The sequence below is a fragment of the Amia ocellicauda genome, chromosome 1, assembly GCF_036373705.1.
Source record: "Amia ocellicauda isolate fAmiCal2 chromosome 1, fAmiCal2.hap1, whole genome shotgun sequence".
Taxonomy (NCBI): domain Eukaryota; kingdom Metazoa; phylum Chordata; class Actinopteri; order Amiiformes; family Amiidae; genus Amia; species Amia ocellicauda.
In genome coordinates this window covers 15,289,679-15,309,679 of record NC_089850.1, presented here as the reverse complement: position 1 = coordinate 15,309,679, position 20,001 = coordinate 15,289,679, and the positions used below count along the sequence as shown (strand labels likewise).

The following is a 20,001-nucleotide window of genomic DNA, read 5'->3' as shown; positions in this document are numbered from 1 at the left end:
GAGTAATGATGTTTGCATCGTGAAGTGGGATAGCTTAATGCTAGTTAGTGTGCATCCTAAGAATAAACCACAACCAACTTTATTGGGCAACACAAACCGTCTAACCTGAGCTGTCCTTATATTTCAGCAACCCTCCAGAGTTGGTCTGAGGCCTGCCAAAGTGCAAAGTAAACTCAAAACAGCATTAAACACAAAACAACGTCCTAACTCATGACAGAGAGGTGTTAGAAGGCTGCAATTGTGTGGTGCTGTCAGTCACCTATATAAGAAACAGTCCCTGAGAACAAAAACAAACCACTATGTCTCTCTCTTTGAGCACCTAAAGCGGTGCTGCATTTTAAAAAGTGGTTCACAGCTCATGTTGCTTACATGGCTTATTATGCTTATAATGACATTGTTTCTGGACTGAGGGAGTGAAAGTAATGTCCCAGTTTTAATATGTTTGAAGTGATGAACCTTCTTGGAAAATAACTTTCAATTTATACACATATACAATGTTTAGCAGGTATTTTCAAGTGTGATTGAGAGACTTTACCTATAGGTGAAAATATGTATTTACTGGAGTTGCAAACAAGTTAAATAATAGTTTTTTTCTTTCATGTAATGTCAGTTGTTTTCATTTAATAAATCAACAGCTTAGTAATGTCAAAATACATTTCTGCAATTATGGATTTTCTCTTATTAAGACAAAGTGCCTCAAACCAGTAAATCATTAATTCTGTTCCATTGCACATGCTGTAGAGAAGCCATTTTGCTAAGATGAAATATTAATTAATTAATTAATTATAACATTTAAGCCTCTTAGCAAGTCTTGTACTTTCAATAGATGATATGATGGAATGGTTCTTTAAGCTTTACATGGTTGACTTGCATAGTGCAATAATTAAACAATTAATTTCTAGTCTGGGTGTGCCTTGCAAGTCAAGTGTAAGAGTAGAGAAAAGAGGTTATATAATGGAAGTGACATTTCACTGTTACTGCCATTATAATAGTGGAACTAACCAGCAGAGTGAGAAGAAAAAAAAAACATATTGTAATTCCCACAGGTAATGTATTTGTAATGTATTCAAATGCAGGGCAGGACAGAGAGTGGTTTCCAAATGAATTCATTTTTACAGAGAAGCTAAGGTCACTAATATGTTCTTTAATATCTCAGAATGATTGCACAGATGTTCGGGCAAATAGTCACTTTAAGACAAGCATAACAATTAAATAATTTTCTGGTACACTAAGCCCTGCAGGTATGTTAAAAGTCTTTGAGTGCTTGACCGGGTCTTGTTTACTATAGTTAACGGTGTCATTAATGGCGACTCAGTCCAGCACTTCAGCTGTCACAATGACTTCACAACACGTACTTTTATTATTATTGTCTTGTAATTGCCTTTTAGGTTTAGCCTTTCTGTCACTATTAGTAAAATCTCACCATGCAAATATACCAGCATATTTAAACCTCCAGGAGGTAAGAAAATCTCCCCTGTTCCGTTTGACATCTGTAGACGGCAGGCAGGTGTGTCTGATGACGTAGAGAATTGGAAGGGTATAGTTACAGTATTACTCAGGCCTACAAATCCGGTTTTGCGAATGGCAGATGAGTTACTGACTCACCACGGCAACCCGAGGGTATGTCTTGTCACCTCCTAATGAGGTTCTATCCAGGAAATGAGCAAACAGCAGACACAGTCTAACATATGAGTGGGTGACTGAACGGTGTTTCATCCTTAGCTCTGTGGAATCATGTTTGTATTTTAACTGTAACAGAAAAAGAGGTGAATCATTTAATGTTCATCCCGGTAAAGAGAAAATATATAATTTTACTTTGAATTTTCGTTTATAACCAATTCAGTTTGAAAATCAGTGTCACACACATATATTGAAGCAATTGTCAAACTGATTTGTTTAATTGTATTTCCCACAATCTGTGTTAGGCTACACAGTACCCTTTGCCTCTATACAGAAAGCTATCTGTGGGTATTATTGGTAGTTGTGAACTTATTCCAAAACCAGAAGGTTTTTCCTTTACTGGAGAAGGAAGTGAAATGTGTTTTACGTTTCTACTGAAGAGCATTTACGATAGAAAAAGACCATGGCCTAGACCAAACCAAAACTTTGATCCACCCACTAATAGCAAATTGAAAACTGTAACTATAATAAATAGTAACTATAAGATTTGATTGAGTTTGCTCAGAAGTCTGCAATGAGATAAGCAAGGGACTGGAAATGAAAGTGGATTTTTGTGATTTACACTTAAGGGATGGATTGTTTTAGTATCAATTCTCATTTGTTTAGTAAAAACTGTGATTTCAGTGGGTTTCTTTGGTTCAGCTGTACCACAGTTGTGCATTGCGTGAATGTGATTGATAGTGGTGTAGTATTCCATTTGATAGTTTCGGCTTGGATAGTTAAAGCTTCAGGATATATCAGGGTTAGCAAATGTTACTTCCAGAGACCTGTGGAACCCCCTGTTTTCAACACATCCATTTCATGGTGCCAGAGGATTTGAATGACTTCAAGGCAGAGACAGATACATTCTGACAGATAATTGTTTCTGTCCGATGATGAAGTTTGACTTTTAATAATTATCAATTTCAGTAATGTGATGTATATTTCTTTTGGATTGGAACCTTTGTACATTTTAAAATAAATCAAAAAACAAGTGTGATCAATTTGAACATTTTGGATATCATTTTGTGTTTTTGCATTATCTTTAATTCTTGTTTTTAGATTCTTAGTGTCTCCATGTATATACCTTGAGATTGGAAATAACTGGAGGTCTGCTGGAGTAATTTGTTCTGTTGAGGCTTGTCTTAAAGTTTAGCTGGCTTTGCAGAATAGGCAACAAAAAAGATTTGCATTTATATGATTTCCATATTTAACATTTAATACAATATCTGGATACAAATGAAAATAGTTTAAAAAAAATCTAAGAATATGCATACGTAATTTCAGTACAATATTTGTTTAATAACTATCTCTGATAACCAAGTGAAAACGAACAATTGTGCATCAGTTAAAAACAACACGTAAGCATTACTTAAGTTCACCAAACAGATGTGCATCATTAAACCTGTGTTTAGAGGTTAGAGTACAACTTTAAAAAGCTTTTTGTAATGTCTCTGCCATCAGGAGTGCTGTAATAAGTTCTGTCTGCTTTACTTGCTAAATTTAAATTCATATAACTAATTGTCATTCATCAACCACCGATTCCAGTTTCGCACTGGAAGGGATAATGCTATCTTCCGCTGTTTGCACTTTAATTTAAATTTCTATTACGGAGTATAAACATTTACAAGCTACTGTCTGAATATTCATTAACACCCACAAAAAAGACAAGTGTGTGTTTTTTTTTTGCAGTAATGAAAGTGGCCCGGTATGGGGCTGATTGGGCTGATGTTTGATTGCAGGCGTCAGGTGAGTTTGCCCAGTACTTATTGACATGTCTTGTTCAAACAGCTCCCTCACCAGTAGGCGAAGTTATCAAGGAGAGAGTGCAGCAGCGAAGCATCCAGCTTTCCTGGCAGGAGCCGGAGCATCCCAACGGGGTCATCACCGAATATGAAATCAAGTATTACGAGAAAGTGAGTGTGAGGATCCCATGTAACTATTAATGATAGGCCCTTTCAAACGGCGCAGTCTGCCAGCTGCAATGCAATCTGATGATTTCCTTTTCTTTCTTTCTTTCTTTCCGTACATAGATATATTGATACCTCAGAGGGAAATGTCTCTTTTAGACATTTTGTCTCGCATAATATAACAATCATTTCACTCAAATGAAAAGCGAAATCCATCTGGATGCTGAAGAGGTTGAAGTTGAAGATATTTTCACAACAGAAACTACTACCACACAGGCACAAACATGGTTGCTCTCAGGATTACCAATTTCCCAGCCTTTCCTTTACTCCTGCATGTATAAAATACAAATAATCTGTAGTGTCTCGCCGGAGGATGAACACAAATCCTATTTTTTTGGCAAACACGGGGAATGTGGTTAAACAGTACAAATTGAAAACTAGCATGTGAGGTCCTAGTTTATGATCCCAGCTCAGTTGTGGCCTGTGAAACCCTCTGGAGAGAGGCTTCTCGGCTTTCATCGCCATCGTCCACCCAGCTGTAAAATTGGCAACAGGCATGACTTCCCTGCAAACAAGATCTGGCATTCCATTTGGGCTTTGCGGGGTAAATAATTTACAAATCAACAACATAAAAGGGATTACATACAGTACCAGTTCACACAGCCAAACAAGGTTTTAGTGCCCTACACAGAGAGACATTTTTTTTCTCCCCATCTCTTTGATTTTTGTATGTCTGACAGCTCTATCTAAGAGCAAAGTGAGGATGAAAACAAAATCACAAATAACAGCATTTTGTTTATATATGTCAGTTTTGTCTGGGAGGAGGGGGGTAAATATAAGGGACCTCTAAATCGGTTGACTTTGTGCAATATGCTGTTGAGTATTTAGGTTACTTGTTCTGTTACAATTAAGTTGAGGATGTAAATTCTTTACTCTGTAATGACTTTATTTTTTCTTGTTTTGCAAAGGACCAAAAGGATCGCACTTACTCAACTGTGAAATCAAAGTCTACATCAGCCACTGTCAATAACCTTAAGCCAAGTACAGCTTATGTGTTTCAAATCCGAGCTTTCACTGCTGCAGGCTACGGCACGTATGGCCCCAGGTTAGAGGTGATAACTCAAGAGGAAGCAACAGGTAAGACTATGATAACTATTTTTTTATTCATGATTCAACATACAATTTATTATAAGAAGCACTGTGTATAATTGGCTCTTTTGGATACAATATGGGATAAATTACAATGAATACATGTTGTATACATTATACTGTTGTTAAACACCCATATGATGTCATGTACATGGGGTTACTAAGGTGAGGAAATGTCGCAAGAGGAGGCTTAGAGGTTCACTTTAAACTTGCTTTTCCTTTCATGTGATTGTTATGAGAACAATTGGGGGTTTGGGAACAAGAATGAGAACAATGATTGATTGTCTGGCGTAATAAAAATGTATTCAAACATATAGTGACATTCAAGAACATTTCTGAACATTTGTATGGCAAACAAAAGAGACGGGAGTCTTTTTTTTTAGCAATCAATAAACATAGGAGTAAGAAAGTCATGAATGACTGTTCATTAATATATGCATTAATATACACATTTGAAAATACCCATTAAATAATATCCATAGCTAAAGCAAGTCGTGTATTTTTTCCCTTCAATGGCCAAAATCCTTTGAAAACAGCAGTAATTAATGACATGTTTAACTGAAATAACTATTTATTAATTGAGTAAACTTATCTGGGGTTGATGTTCATGGACTTTTTGTGTATGTTGTTGTAGCTGTTGTTTTATTGATTGGGTGGGGAAGTTAAATGTAATCTGTTAAACTTCATGTAATCCGTTGTTTTTGTAGCCACGGCTGTATCCAGTGAACAGAACCCAGTCATTATCATCGCTGTAGTTGCCGTCGCAGGGACCATCATTCTTGTCTTCATGGTGTTTGGCTTCATTATCGGAAGAAGGTAGGCCTCCATTTGACTTACCTTTTTTGTGATGTGTGTATTGTTTTAAAATTTCAGCAATTATAAATTCACTGGTCTACGCAATTCACGTAGTACAACATACGTTAAACGCTTAAATTGTTCATCTTTGTTTGTGCTTTTTTGGTCAGCCTAGCGCTTTGAATCTCAGGTATGTAAGTTTTTAATGCCCTGTTCGTGAGGCACAGAGAGGCCAAAAGAATTGCGCACAAACCATCGCATCCTCAGATCAATTCTTGAACCTATATGAACTGGAAATAGATGATGCTTTGTATTGATAATTGTTCAACTGTAAAACCAAGAATACAAATACAAAGAAGTCTATAACAATACTGCATTACTCATATTGCATACTCATCAAATTCAACTTACTATCGTGGTGTTTCCTGTGATCTGTTTCCCTGTGAAGGCACTGTGGATACAGCAAAGCAGACCAAGAGGGAGATGAGGAGCTGTACTTTCAATGTAAGTGGTGCTTGCATTTCATCATGTTAAAAGTGGTATGTAATTGCTAACTGCATTTCCAAATAAGAGACATGAATCTCACTCTTGTATTCATTAGATATGTGTTAGTCATTTGCATGCTGCTTACAAGAGCATTGTTTTAACTGCTGTTTGAGATTAAATCAAACAAATCTTGGGTGACAAAAAAGCACTTCAGTGTAAAGTAGTCAGAGTCTGGCGTCAACCGTCATAAAAAATATTTGTTAAAACCATAATTGTTAAAAATGTGTTAAATACATCAAACCCCATAAACATCACACGGCTTATTCTATTTTATCTCTTGACTACTATCATCAGTGACTTTCTCTCTGTCTCCCTTTCAATCTCTGTCGCTCCCCTACTTGTAGACTTCAATCTTAACAAAATAGTCTTGACTTCTGATTGGTTACAAATTCGTTACTAGTCACTGGCACCTGCAGTGAGGCCTCCGCTGACCTCCATAACCTTTGGCTCAAACAAACAAACCAGAGGTCAGCAATCAAGTAACAACTAAAGAAAATGGCATCCCAGTGGTTACCCATCTTGTAACAACATACACACACCCGTGGATAGAAAGATAAATAAGTAGACAGATAGATAAAAATCTATTATAAGTTAAAGTGTGTCGTCTTACACATGCTGTACATAGCTTATCATATTGGTTTTCTTATTTGTGTTTATTTTGTGCTGTGAGTTACTAAGATTTACACTATAATGTAGGGTTTTTCTATTTCAAGGTTTTCTCCTTTGGCTACTTCTCCAGTAAGTGTTTCACACCATCCTAATGATCCCCCCCGAGATACAGCTGTAGAGAGTTACTCAGCCAACCTGTGATGATCTTTGCTGTAGGCAAACTGGTGATTAGGAAACAAAGGGTCGGCGTGTCACATGGCAGTGCGGCAGAGCGCCGGCTGGCAAAGCGCAGCGAGGGCACCGGGAGCCCAGCGATTCGAAACATCTGAGAGATCAAGTGCGGGAGCATATTCTCCTTGTAGCGTTTCGGCTGAAAATGCTGTTCAAGCTAATAAAGGAATCCATTCCTTGAAATTAAATGAAGAAACGCTGCCAGGAAGACAGATGATAGATACCACATAAATTCAAGTTGTAGGCCCAATTTGTCTTGCAAGATGCTTGGGAGATTGTGATAAGACATTTCCTATCAGATCCCACGACAGCTTGGATGGTGGAAGCAATTATAACAGAGAGTTGGGAGACGATCATTTGGCATCACATCAGAAACGCAAATAGAACAGAAATTGTATTTACATTGCTTGATAAACTTATGTCGGCTTAAGAAACTGTTTTATTTTGTTGTTGTTTTTTTCGGTTACTCCAGAGTGGTTTATTTATTTAATAAGGGTTTTTTGTAGTTTTTGTTTTATGTATCAGTTATACACCACGTGTCCCTTTCCACAGCTTGGAGTATTAGTGCTGACAGGTAATGTAGTAATTAGGGAAATGCAATGTATTAAAAAAAATAGGTCAGAGCATAAATTGAATTGGCCCTGACATAATGTGATACTTTAGCCTCCAAGTTTAATGTTCTAATTAAATTTTGAATTCACTACAAACTTTCCCCCTTCTAACAAATGAGGAAAAAAAACCTTACATGTAGAACTCCTAAGAAGTCTAGAAGTCTGTTATTTTTTTAATTTTAGCTCAGTATTGTAAAACCTGTGTAGCAATTTCAAAACCCTTTCTCTTTTTCTCTCTGAATGGAATGTAGCTTAGCCACTAAATACAGAGTATGTTGCTTAACTCTAAATTAAGTGCATCTATATTTTTTCCATTTAATTCATTCTGAAAGCAATAATTAAACAGGCCTGACATTTAACTCCAATTTTCGTATAAACAGAAAACGTATATTAATTTAATGAATTAGCAATGCGGCGGGAATGTAAATTAAAGTTACGAGGGGACAAATTATATTTCTTAATTAATATTGAATATAATTAATATAATATATTCCGTATTGAGAAGTCTGAGTTTTACCAGAAATGTGATTGACCCTTCTGTATATTTCTGGTTCACAGCTGAATTTAGGCTCAAGTAAATGTTGTTGTATTTGCCCACTAGTGTTTGTGCACTGCAGTAGGGATGGTCCGTTGCAGTCACTCAATGTGGCAATGTAAAACCAATGAATATAGATAGAAATGCCATCTGAAAAATGGACAGAATGCAAGTCTGTTAATATCAATATATGTGACCTCAGCTGCCTTCTGTTCTGCCACGTTGAAATGAAAATGTAAGAATGCTTGCGTTATTGTGCAAAGGAGAAGAAAATGGCTCTTTAACTTTTTTATAAAGACCTTTTGACATGCCTTCTTTTCATCTGCTCACATCGCAGTAACTCATTGTGAATCAGAGCCCTTTGTAATTGTGTACCTGTCAAGCCCTCATTGTGCTGTGTGCATACTTAATCGTAACAGTAATCCTCTTACTTTTTTACAGTTAAATTTCCAGGCACCAAAACGTACATTGACCCTGAAACCTACGAGGACCCGAATAGGGCTGTCCATCAATTTGCCAAGGAGCTGGATGCCTCTTGCATTAAGATTGAGCGAGTAATTGGAGCAGGTGAGACTGCAACTTTTCTAGTCTATTCCATTTAGCTACAATATAATCCCATATTTCACAATGACAGCTTAATATTTATACGTTCAAAAGGGGTGTTATTCCCCCCCTATATTTATAACCACTGCACATGCTGGAGAAAAAAGAAAACATTCCAATTAAGACTTTTTTTGCCACCTTGTGAAAGCAAAAAAAACCTTTTTAGAAATATTGTCGATACTGTTAACTGTATCCCCACAATGAATCAAATTATTTTTTACTAGCATTCCTCCTTGTATATAATCAATGTGTTACAGAATAATAATTTAGTCCATTAGTGGTACAATCTGTCATGACAATATGGGAAAGGTTTCACCGATGTTGATTTGTTTTCCAGGGGAGTTTGGAGAAGTTTGCAGTGGACGGCTGAAGCTCCCGGGAAAGAGAGACATGCCGGTCGCTATCAAAACTTTGAAAGTGGGTTACACGGAAAAACAGAGGCGGGATTTTCTGTGTGAAGCCAGTATCATGGGGCAATTCGACCATCCTAACGTGGTTCATTTGGAAGGAGTGGTCACCCGGGGTAAGTGATACCGCTCATGCCAGAATATGACGACCCCATGATTAATTAAGAGAAAATGGAGGCTTTCATATTCAGTTGGAAGGTCACATTCTTAGGCAGGCCTCTGTGGGTTTCCCACAATCGCACCCGAAAGCACATGCTTCCCGTTGGCAATTAGAGGGGGAAGAACTGCAAATTCACCACAGGTCAAAAGGCAACGCAAAACAAAGGCATGTTTTATTTTCCACCACACATGGATGGTCAAACAGTAAACAAGAAGGAAGGTCACTGTGATTTTGTTTATTTTATTTGATTTTATGAATATACCATGTCCGTCTTTAGAAATGTTTTTAGTCAGCATATATGGTGAGTGTTTATACTTGAAAGCAGATATCTTTAACAGTAGTTAGAAAACTGATGTTTCAATCACACTAACTCCCTATAAATGCTCGGTTGTCTTCAAGAATGCACATTGACCTTAAACTCTTGCGTCTTTCTTTTTTTCAGGGAAACCCGTCATGATTGTAATAGAATATATGGAGAATGGGGCTTTAGATGCATTTCTTAGGGTAAGCATCTGTTTTCTAGCTAGCAGTGCATTGTTTATTGTGAATAATAATTATAATAATATTAATAATAATAATATTAATGCAATAAATAAATACTAGTAGGATGTTCTTCATTTATCGTCATATATTTTTTGTGTATATGTGTTCTGTGCTTAACAACAACTTGTATTAAAACCCTATTTTGGGACTGGCGTCTTTGAGATATTAGCAGATTTTGTCATTTTAGTGAACTGTCACTTTTAACAGATAACCTAATTCCTTTGCCTGTCCTCTGTGCAGAAGCATGATGGCCAGTTCACAGTCATTCAGCTGGTGGGCATGCTCCGTGGGATCGCAGCTGGCATGCGCTACCTCTCTGATATGGGATACGTTCACAGGGATTTAGCAGCACGCAACATCCTCGTCAACAGCAATCTCGTATGCAAAGTGTCTGACTTTGGGCTCTCAAGAGTCATAGATGATGATCCTGAGGCTGTCTACACAACAACAGTAAGTAAATAAGTCACACACACATAATGTTATCCCAAGTTAGCAATCACATCCGCTCAAAATCGTGATTTTGCCATACATTTTATATGCCAGTATATGTGCCTTTGATTGAAAGGGTTTTCACAGAATAAACAGTGTTTAACCTTGTTTAACCCACGTTTTATTTCCTGAATTATTCAGGATATAATGAATTATATCTTTAATCTGTGAATTAATGTACCTTTTATCGAACAGGGTGGGAAAATCCCAGTGCGATGGACAGCTCCAGAGGCCATCCAGTATCGGAAATTCACATCTGCTAGTGATGTCTGGAGTTATGGGATTGTAATGTGGGAAGTCATGTCTTACGGGGAAAGACCTTATTGGGACATGTCCAATCAAGATGTAAGTCTAGCTGTTTTGTGTTAGTGAGTCTCCAGCTATATTTTAGTGAATTATAATTGACAGCCCTAATTATTAAAAGTATAGATAAATCATATTTTAAATTGCAGATGCTCTCCATAAAGCCATAGTACAGAGCTGATTTATTTTCTTCAAGTAATCAGAATGAATAAAATTGAGTTCAAAATCAGAACATGATTGATAAAAAGCAAATTGTTCCTCAGGAAATGTCTTATGATAATGTGAAGATAAGGCTTGGCCTTCTTTCAGGTTCCAAAACATCTGTAAGCTTAGGAAGCTTTTAAACTCGATAAGAGTCATTATATTGTGAACTTAGTTTGTTATGAATACAGCCCTGTAATTCCAGAGAAATGTACTGAGTCATTCAAAACATCAGGCAACAGCTCCAGCCTTGCTTTTGTTTTGGTTAATTTAGGACAGATGAAGATTATGGTGCTGTTCATTATGCTGATAACAAAAGTGGCTTTATTAGAGTATGGCTGAATTAACATTCCCTGCGAGTAGCGAAGGAGAACATGAAATACAGTATTTTAATTCAACAGGGTTTGCATGCTCTTGTCTGACAGATGCTCACTGTTAATGGCAGGCCATGCTTAAATTCTAATTACGTAAGACTGGAAATATTCACAACAAATAAACACCTCACAATTGATAGGTCTACACATGATTTTAAATTCACATCATAACTAAACTTTTAAGCCCTGCTCATTGAATGATAGACATCAAAGATTAAAAAAGACAAAACCCCATGACAAGTCAGTTAAGTGACGTGCAAAACTGCTAATATTTGACAGGCTTCAATGTCAAAGATTTTATGGGCTGTCAGGATGTGGAAAAACAAATCCTTTGGGGTACAGGAAGAGAAATATTTACATTTTCTAGACAGTTTCAGTGTTTTGACACTTTTCTTCCATAGCTGATTCACGTTTAAATTGGCCTGACAAGAATATAAGATGACTCTGTGGAGAAAAGAAGCATACCTGTGTTAACAGAAGTAAAGGAGAAGTCGGTGGAGATGCTTTGTTGCCAGAAGTTAAACTTTTAAGCACTTTCATAATTTTCTCTGCATTTTGAAATATAATTAGCTTACATAAAATTAAAAAAACTATTACATTTTTGTGTCCATTTATTTAAATCTCTTATATTTATTTGTAATGAAGTACATCTAAAACCAAAACAAACAAATTAAAAAACAGATTGATTTTGTTATTTTCGTGGGAGATATAGAATGACATATAGAAGGACAGATGATCTTAGCAGCATTGTGAAAAACAAGAATTGTCTAGGACTAATTCCTTGTAGTTTTAGAGTCAGGAAAATCAGTTCGATATCTTGTTTAATTCCACCTTGTATTGAAGCTGTTTCACAAACTGCTTCTCTGGAATGTTTGTACACAGTGACCTTGTGCTTAAAATAATTTTAATAAGCTGACAACCAGCAGTTGAGTCTGGTTAGCCTACTTTTCCCTCTAAAGCCTATTATGACCAGCCACAAACAATTACCCAATGAAACTGTCATTAAAATATGGAGGATTAAAGGGTAAGGAGAGAGATGCATTATGTAAAAAGCACATCTTTTCCTAACTTGTCTCTTGCTTGTTTCTGTAGGTAATCAAAGCAATCGAAGAGGGTTACCGTCTCCCAGCGCCTATGGACTGTCCTCCAGGCTTACACCAGCTAATGCTCGACTGCTGGCAAAAGGATCGGGGCGAACGACCAAAGTTTGACCAAATAGTCGGCATCCTTGATAAAATGATTCGTAATCCTAACACCTTAAAGACCGCACTGGGTCCGTGCAGCAGGTACGGAAAGCTCTCACTTAAATCTTACATGATTTTGTATCGTCTGTACATTGACCTTGCGAGCCATATGAGCACCAAAAAAGGTGACGTGGTCCTTCATTACGAAATCTATCCCACTGCAAAAAGTACATTTTCAATCTGAACCTCACGGCAGCCATTTTAGGATTTCATCTGGGGTAAAGATCCAACCGTCAAATGTACGCAGAATATTTTTCTACTGTGTAAAAAGTTTGTCTAAATGAAATACCTGACAAACTTTGACAGTGTTGCTTTATTCAGATTTTATAACTTGATTTGTTTGCACAGAAAATAATTGAGGAAATATCTGTAAGTACACTTGCCTTTTAAAAGGATGTCTTACATTTAACACCTAATACTTTAGAACAACTCAATTTAACTCATGGTAATTTAAGACTACTGTATAATTGTGTGGTTTATAGGCAAGTTTAAAAATGGACTGGTGTCAGGTCAATCTTTATTTATTTGTTTTACTTCACAAGCTCATTAAGCAATGTTTAATATGGTCATTGTTTTATTAGTAGGTCTGCCTTTAAACGTTCCTTAGCCCAGTTGATGTATCAGCAGTTGGCTGCAGATGAAGGATAAATCCCCCCAAATCAATAAATGAAAGCCTATTCCATGGTTTTATGATCAGTAGGGCTTTCTAAATCAATTCTTATAATGAGTTCCAGTGACTTTAAGGTTGTGTTAGAAAGGGACCTCGGAGTGAGGTGTGTTAAACTAAATCTATTTGCTGTCCAGATGATCTTTCTCAGTATGAGCTACGGATTTGACATTTCAGGGTTCTGGTTTAGTCATAGTGTGGTTTATTGGTCCATTGTTGGTATAAGTCCGAGTACCCACATATGTTTGAGTCTTCTGCTACCTTTCTATTTCCAGCCTTCCTGCAGGGTCGCAAGCTATAAAGTTTATATTATGGTGGATGGAAATATGTTTGGATAAAAATAACAAAATATACAATATATTTTTGTTTTTCCAGGAACACAGTGTTCCTTTCTGGCACTAGTGACTTTGACACAGATGGGCTTAAGAGCATTGCTTATCTCCGTCTTTGATTTTATTTTCTATCTGCAGTATTTTTGTGTTGTCGCTGTTTAGTCCTCATTGTTGTGGGCAATATTTGTTCAAGAGTACTGAGGGAATGAGGAAAATATATTAACTTAAAAATAATGTCGTGCTGGTTGCTTATTCTCCCCAGTAGATTCTTATCCTGAGATTAAATAAAGCCGGCATTCAATTTTGAAAATACTGTCTGAGCAGACTTTTACATTAAAAAAACAAAGCAACAAAACAGTGACATATCACTGCACTAACAAAACAGTCTTTAGATAAAGTAGCAGTACTTTTTAGAATGTCTTGTGAGATTTATTCATATTTTTGCAGCAGTTATTTTGTATGAATGTATTTAAAAAAAAAAAAAACTACCTTTGCCGAGATTTCCATTAGCTTCTCATTAACTCATTAGTCATTTCCCCAGCCGTGTTGTGTTTCGATCCAGGGGGTTTAATCTCTGTTTGCATTTATAGATATACAAAACACTTTTTCTGCATCAGTGTTTGTCTATCCCCCCTTACACAGAAAAAATAGGGTCCCGTTGAAGAATTTCACTTGTTTGAACAGCCACGTCTTAGGCTGATAGTTCTGAGTATTCCAAACATGCCTGTTTCAATTATCCTCTTCCAACAACACTGCAATTAATCATTAAGTGAACATTTTCTGCTGCCTAGAGTGAAAAGCACACCAAGTTTTTAACCCTTAATTGAAAGACTTCAATCGTGAGGGAAATTTCTAAAGTTAATGTTTCTCCCTCTGATTAATGGTTTTAAGACTTAACATAGCAGATGCTTTGCGTATTATTGCGTTGTAACAATAATGAGATATAACCTTGAATTTCAGCAGGAGCTAGGGCATAAACAAATAACTTTAATTTTGTGTTCCAGTTGGATTTTTGTTTATTAGGATTTTATATATATATATATAACTCGTGACATTTACATTTTGCTCTTTTTATCCCATAGACCAATTAGCCCACTTTTAGATCAGAACACTCCAGATTTCACAACTTTCCGCTCGGTGGGGGACTGGTTGGAAGCAATCAAGATGGAAAGATACAAAGACAACTTCACAGCAGCAGGGTACAGCTCCTTGGAGACCGTGGCGAGGATGACTGTCGAGTAAGAGTTTTGCTTTTGCTTGAAATGCTTTGAAATGCAGAGGTCAAATACCAGTGTTTAGCAGATGCCACCATTACCCTGGAGTGTATTAATTATCACAATAATAATACGGTTTTGTATTAAGTATCTCTTGTCTGGTTACACAAAAGCAGCTGCCGGAATATTAAATGCACAAACTCAAATTCAAATAGTCAGATAAGAAATCAGATAAAGTTAAAAATATGCCTTGTTTTTCTCAGTTTTGTTTAAGTTTCACGTCTAAATATTTGAATTATCATTTATTAACTGTACATTTGTATTATTCCTGGAAATGAACCAGAAGGCCAAAAATGTATTATCCCTCACTTCGACATGTATTGTGCTAAATCTGGTTCAACCACTGCATTATAACAACTGAGTGTCTAAGCAGCTTTGATGCAGCTATTGTTTTTAGCCATTAGCCATGGCGCCTAATGGTACATTCAGGAAACTGCCAGCGCACTCCTTTGATTGGCTCTCGCAGCCAGCATTGTTGAACATTTCAAAGTATTTAAGTTTGTTAATGTTGGCTCATGCTCAAGTATAGGTCCTGCTCATATCATTTTACAGAAACTTTGATTATTATTTGTTTTAATGTGTTGCTCCAAGATATAATTTCCCCAAACCATTCATTCTTCTAACATGTTTTTATTTTTATTTTTATACCAGCTCGGGGATTTCTCAATATAAATGACTCTGGCTTTAGATTGTGCTTGTTTTTTTTTATCCCGTTTTACTGATGAACTGTTTCTGAGCAATCTTATCTTTTTACAAACCCAAGACCACAAAGCCCATTATCTTAGTATGTTTCCCGTCCGCCTGGTCTATTGCTGTGATTTGTGACTTTGATTATTGTCTTTCGCAGGGACATGATGAGTTTAGGAATCACTTTAGTCGGCCATCAGAAGAAAATAATGAGCAGCATACAGACTATGAGAGCACAGATGCTACATCTACACGGCACTGGTGTCCAGGTGTGACAAACAACGTCTCCTCCTGCTGGGAGGGCACGCACGTCGAGAGGACAGCATTGGGGCGTTACTAAGGATAATCATTGACAAAGTGTTGTTTCCTACATCTGACTCTGGGGATAAACACATTGCTTATTCCTTGGTGCCACCTTCAAGTGACTGAAGGAACTCAAACAGGGCCTATTACCAGTAGATAAACCGATCAAAAGAAATACTACCTGGGCACAGGAACTTTTCAAAGCTCTGTGGAACTCTGAACTCGGAGAGAGAATTTAAAAGAGATTATAAGAAAAAAAAAATGTTCCTTACAATTTGTAGTGATTTTTGTCACCAGTCTAGATATAGATTTCTCTAAAACACTTTCTGTCTGTGGGAAAGACAGGAGGTTTTCCTTGCAGTGGTGATTTCAATATGATATATATATATATATATATATATATATATATATATATCATATATAATTTGTTAATTTATCTAAATTACTATGCTGTGACATGGTATGGAATTTATCTTTGTTTTCCTTCTTTTTCTTCTTTTTATTTCATTTTCCAATTTGGACTTGGCGACAGGGTAAAATTTACCATCCATGATGGGAAGGCAATCATTCGACTTTAAATGTGTTGTCTGGCTCTGTGGAAAACATATTAGCAGACATAATCAGGTGCAGATACTCATGAGTGATTAAGCGGAGTTAAGAAACTATATATTTTTAATGAGATTTAACCCTCTGCAGAATTGTACCCGGTTTCAGGCCCAATGTCTGTGACTTATGTTTGGCTTACTGATTATTATAGGCATGGAATAGAGATCTAGTTTTCTCTCAGGTAATTCTTTGCACTTTGAAGTTATTGTGATTGCTGAATTTCTGCCAGAAAATAAAACAAACACAAGTACATTTTAAATATTACTCCAGATAATATATATCTATATATGTGTGTATGTATGTGACAAGGAGAGCAAAGCTAGTCACTTGGACAAAAAGTGAGAATACACTTTCATCATAGCAATGGGTTATGCATATAAAAAGCTTTAAACTGATAAGACACTTATTGCTTCATGGACCCAGACATGATATCTGAAAGTTAATTTGTGACTTCCCACTTATATTGCTGTCCCGGCTCACTCACACACACACATTTACATATATTTAGATAGATAGATAGATAGATAGATAGATACAGATATAGTTAGATATATATTGTTATATGAACCACTGCAATGGAATGATGTCATTATTAAAAAACATTTAGCATGGGCAGTCTGCAAAGGGTTAATGATTAATGTTTTCCATCAGCCAACTCCAATATAGAGAGTACTTGCCTGACTAAATCTGTGAATATGGAATCTCATGCCAGTGACACAATCTTGTCAAACTGAAATGTTTACTGCTTGAAATATTTCAATGAATTATTAAAGGGTATTTGTAAGCTCTGAACTTTATATCCCATCCATTTTTATTTAATGGAAAAAGCTCCACAGATAGCACTATGTGAAGATTGTAATAACAAGTCTTACTTTTAGGGACAAATGTAGTGTTGTTATATACTTCCATATTTTCATTGCTAGGTTGTAGTGAAAAACAATGTCGGCATAGGATAGGTTAACTCGACCAAACAGAGCAATAATATCTCCTGAAGAAACGTGGCATCTTCTGAAATGTCAAGGTGCTAGGTTTTATCGATATGCTTTAGTGTTCTGATGACACTTTGGAAATTTTCAGTCACTGGAGTGATTAAGAATAGGATTTCTGAAGCTCTCGATTGCCTCAAAAGTACTTTTGATTGTGTGTTTATTTGTGTCTGAGTCAATCTAGCAAGGTATTTACTAGGTTGTGACATCCATTAAAGTACGTTTCTTTTTTTTTTTACCTTTTCTTTTCACTGTATATTTGTAACAGGGCACAATGATACTCTGTGAAGAAGTGTGTGCTTTTAGCCAATCTACTGGTGCCATTTCATTCCATTTAATACAACAAATGAATGTCCTATCATGTTTTAGTTTGTCTTCAGAATTATAGCCTCTTGACAAATTATTTACACATGATTTTCTGAGCTGAATATAAAGTAGGGAGTAAGATAATTCCAGTTGGAGTAGTGTGAGGGGTTGTTCTTCAGTTTTCCAAATCAAAGATTATTGGCTGAGATGATATATTAAATGTTTCAGTCCACTTAAAAGGCAGGTAACTATCATCTGAGTAACAGTGTTAATAACTGTTAATTACAATAAGATCCCATAAGAGGTGGAGATGCTGGCTTTTAAAGATTCAAACGTTTATTGGACGAATCCGAGCTGAAGACAGTCTCTACCGCAAAGTTTGCACCACTTTTTGTAAGTCGAACACGAAACACTAGTGTTTCCAAACTAGACGTAAAACAACTCAGGTGCATGTAGAAACATTCATACTTCAATTCCAATGTCTTATCGCTTAGAATGTATTTAATTTTTGGTTCACTAAAACTAGTGCCAACTTTGCGGTAAAAAAAAAAAAAAAACCTCTCCTCCTCTTCTAAAATTTAGGGCGGACATAGTGTGTACCGGGGCATGTGCCTTGCAATACACTTGTTGCTACCCATTGAGCACAACCTACAAGCCTCCTTCAGTGGTGACTTGGGAATGGAAACATGCCTTCAATAGCTAATGGCGTGCAGAACATGCCCCTCCATGCTGTCTGCTTTCTATTTATATAGTAACCTTAGCAATTGGTTTTCTGTATACATTTTAAATTGAATCCTAGTGTCAATACATCAGTCAGCATAAGTTTTCAGCCCACCTACTGCTTTCGGACGTCTTAACATCTCAATGCTGCTCTAAAAGGGACAAACCCGCGTGCAGGAATGATTTATATTCCTGAGAGTGATTGCACCAGTTATAGTAGGATCAGACCAAACATGGACAACTGCAGATGTACCTATTTAAGCCTTCAATCTATATCTGCCTGACCAGGAAGATATGGTTATATTCAATTAAAATTGCAACTAATTTGCCATATGGATTTTTCACTGGAAAATTGTGGACTTCCCCTCACAAGAGTGGCTGATAATTCCAAAGAGTTTAGCACTGTTGATTGTGTCAGAAAGATCCTAGGGATCAGAGGAAACTTTGTATATGTTCTAATGTAAAACTTGTAAATTTTATTTATACTGTCATTTTTTACACACATTACTCTGTAGTGAGCTCTGAATACATTGAAAATGCACTATATTTTTCTATCTCACTTGCAGAAGATTATCTTCACCCATATATTTTCAGTTGTACATAGTTTCTCATGTAGGACCAAAGATGGCTGTAGGTTGTTTTGTTTAAGTTTCCTTTTTTTTTTTTTTTCTTCAGTCTGATGTACAGTGCTATAATTTGTCAATTTATTATTTATTTCTGTTTGATAAGAGAATCAACATTATTCACTGGTCAAAAGTATTTTTTCCAACAACAATGAAAAACTGTAAAATCATTTACCTAGGTAATTTCTTGTTACATAGACATTTTTTCTTTGTAACCTTTGTAATAGACTGTAAATATATTTTTGGAAATATAATACAATCTCTACAGAAACCTTGCTCTTTTCACTCGAGTCTCTGTGGCACAATTGTCAGGAAACATGATGTACTTTTTGTGAAGAGGTGATGCATTATTCTTTTCCTTCTTATAGGGCTCTTGCAAATGTTAATGAGTAGATGCTTTGGGATTTGCCACCATCGTCATGTAATCCTGATTAATCCATTGCCAATTAAGTCAGCATTCAGCCAACTCACATTGCCTTCTTTGAGAGTTTAAAAAATGTTCTACAATAAATGTCCTAAAATAATCTTCCGAGTACATCACAAATAGTTGGTTTTGATTCATGACAAACTAGCACAATCTATGCACAGGAGAAACACTAGTGTAGACCATCAGAAAAATAATCATAATCTACAACACACACACAATGGTTCTGGGAAGTTATTAAAAAATACATTTTTTTCCAGAAGGCTTTTCAGTTTGTTTGATTTTTAATTTAAATGCTGAAACTAAATATAGAAAAGAAGATGGTCTTCTGATGCTACAGCAAATATAAATCATTCAGGTTAAAATAATAAGAAGAAACAGAAAGGGTTTAGACATTTGCTTAAAGCTTCAGACCCGCTTGACAGGAGTTAATCAGGAGTAAATCAGAACCCCCCTGCATGCAAGTAACCAACTGTCATGTGAAAGAGCAGTAATGGCTGGTTTGGATTGGGATTCACATGGTGGGAAATCAATCAATTAATATTTAGATGGCAGGGCATATTCCTGCCAATGACATCTGCACAGGAAGTCAGGTATTTGGCAAGAGCTCGGGGTGTTTTCTTTCTTTTTTCTCACAAACTTGTATTAAACTCCATTAAAAAAATGCAAAATATATCAGCTGGTACTCTAATGCATTACTCTAA

General features: G+C 36.3%; 1 protein-coding gene across 2 annotated transcripts in view; it reads left to right on the top strand.

Annotated features, from left to right (window-relative positions):
- Nucleotides 1-19,148, top strand: part of epha7 (eph receptor A7) — a 66,419-nt gene extending 47,271 nt beyond the window's left edge. The window contains exons 6-17 of one of the 2 annotated variants that reach the window (XM_066692470.1): nt 3,451-3,575; nt 4,538-4,706; nt 5,426-5,534; nt 5,962-6,017; nt 8,499-8,612; nt 8,986-9,171; nt 9,658-9,719; nt 9,999-10,208; nt 10,443-10,592; nt 12,218-12,411; nt 14,451-14,606; nt 15,490-19,148. In XM_066692470.1, the coding sequence (XP_066548567.1) occupies nt 3,451-3,575; nt 4,538-4,706; nt 5,426-5,534; nt 5,962-6,017; nt 8,499-8,612; nt 8,986-9,171; nt 9,658-9,719; nt 9,999-10,208; nt 10,443-10,592; nt 12,218-12,411; nt 14,451-14,606; nt 15,490-15,604 (1,646 nt within the window). In that variant the 3' untranslated portion in view covers nt 15,605-19,148. Of the gene's footprint in view, nt 1-3,450; nt 3,576-4,537; nt 4,707-5,425; nt 5,535-5,961; nt 6,018-8,486; nt 8,613-8,985; nt 9,172-9,657; nt 9,720-9,998; nt 10,209-10,442; nt 10,593-12,217; nt 12,412-14,450; nt 14,607-15,489 lie in introns of both variants that reach the window. The other variant, XM_066692399.1, reaches the window with a different exon arrangement.
- The last annotated feature ends 853 nt before the right edge of the window (nt 19,149-20,001 follow it).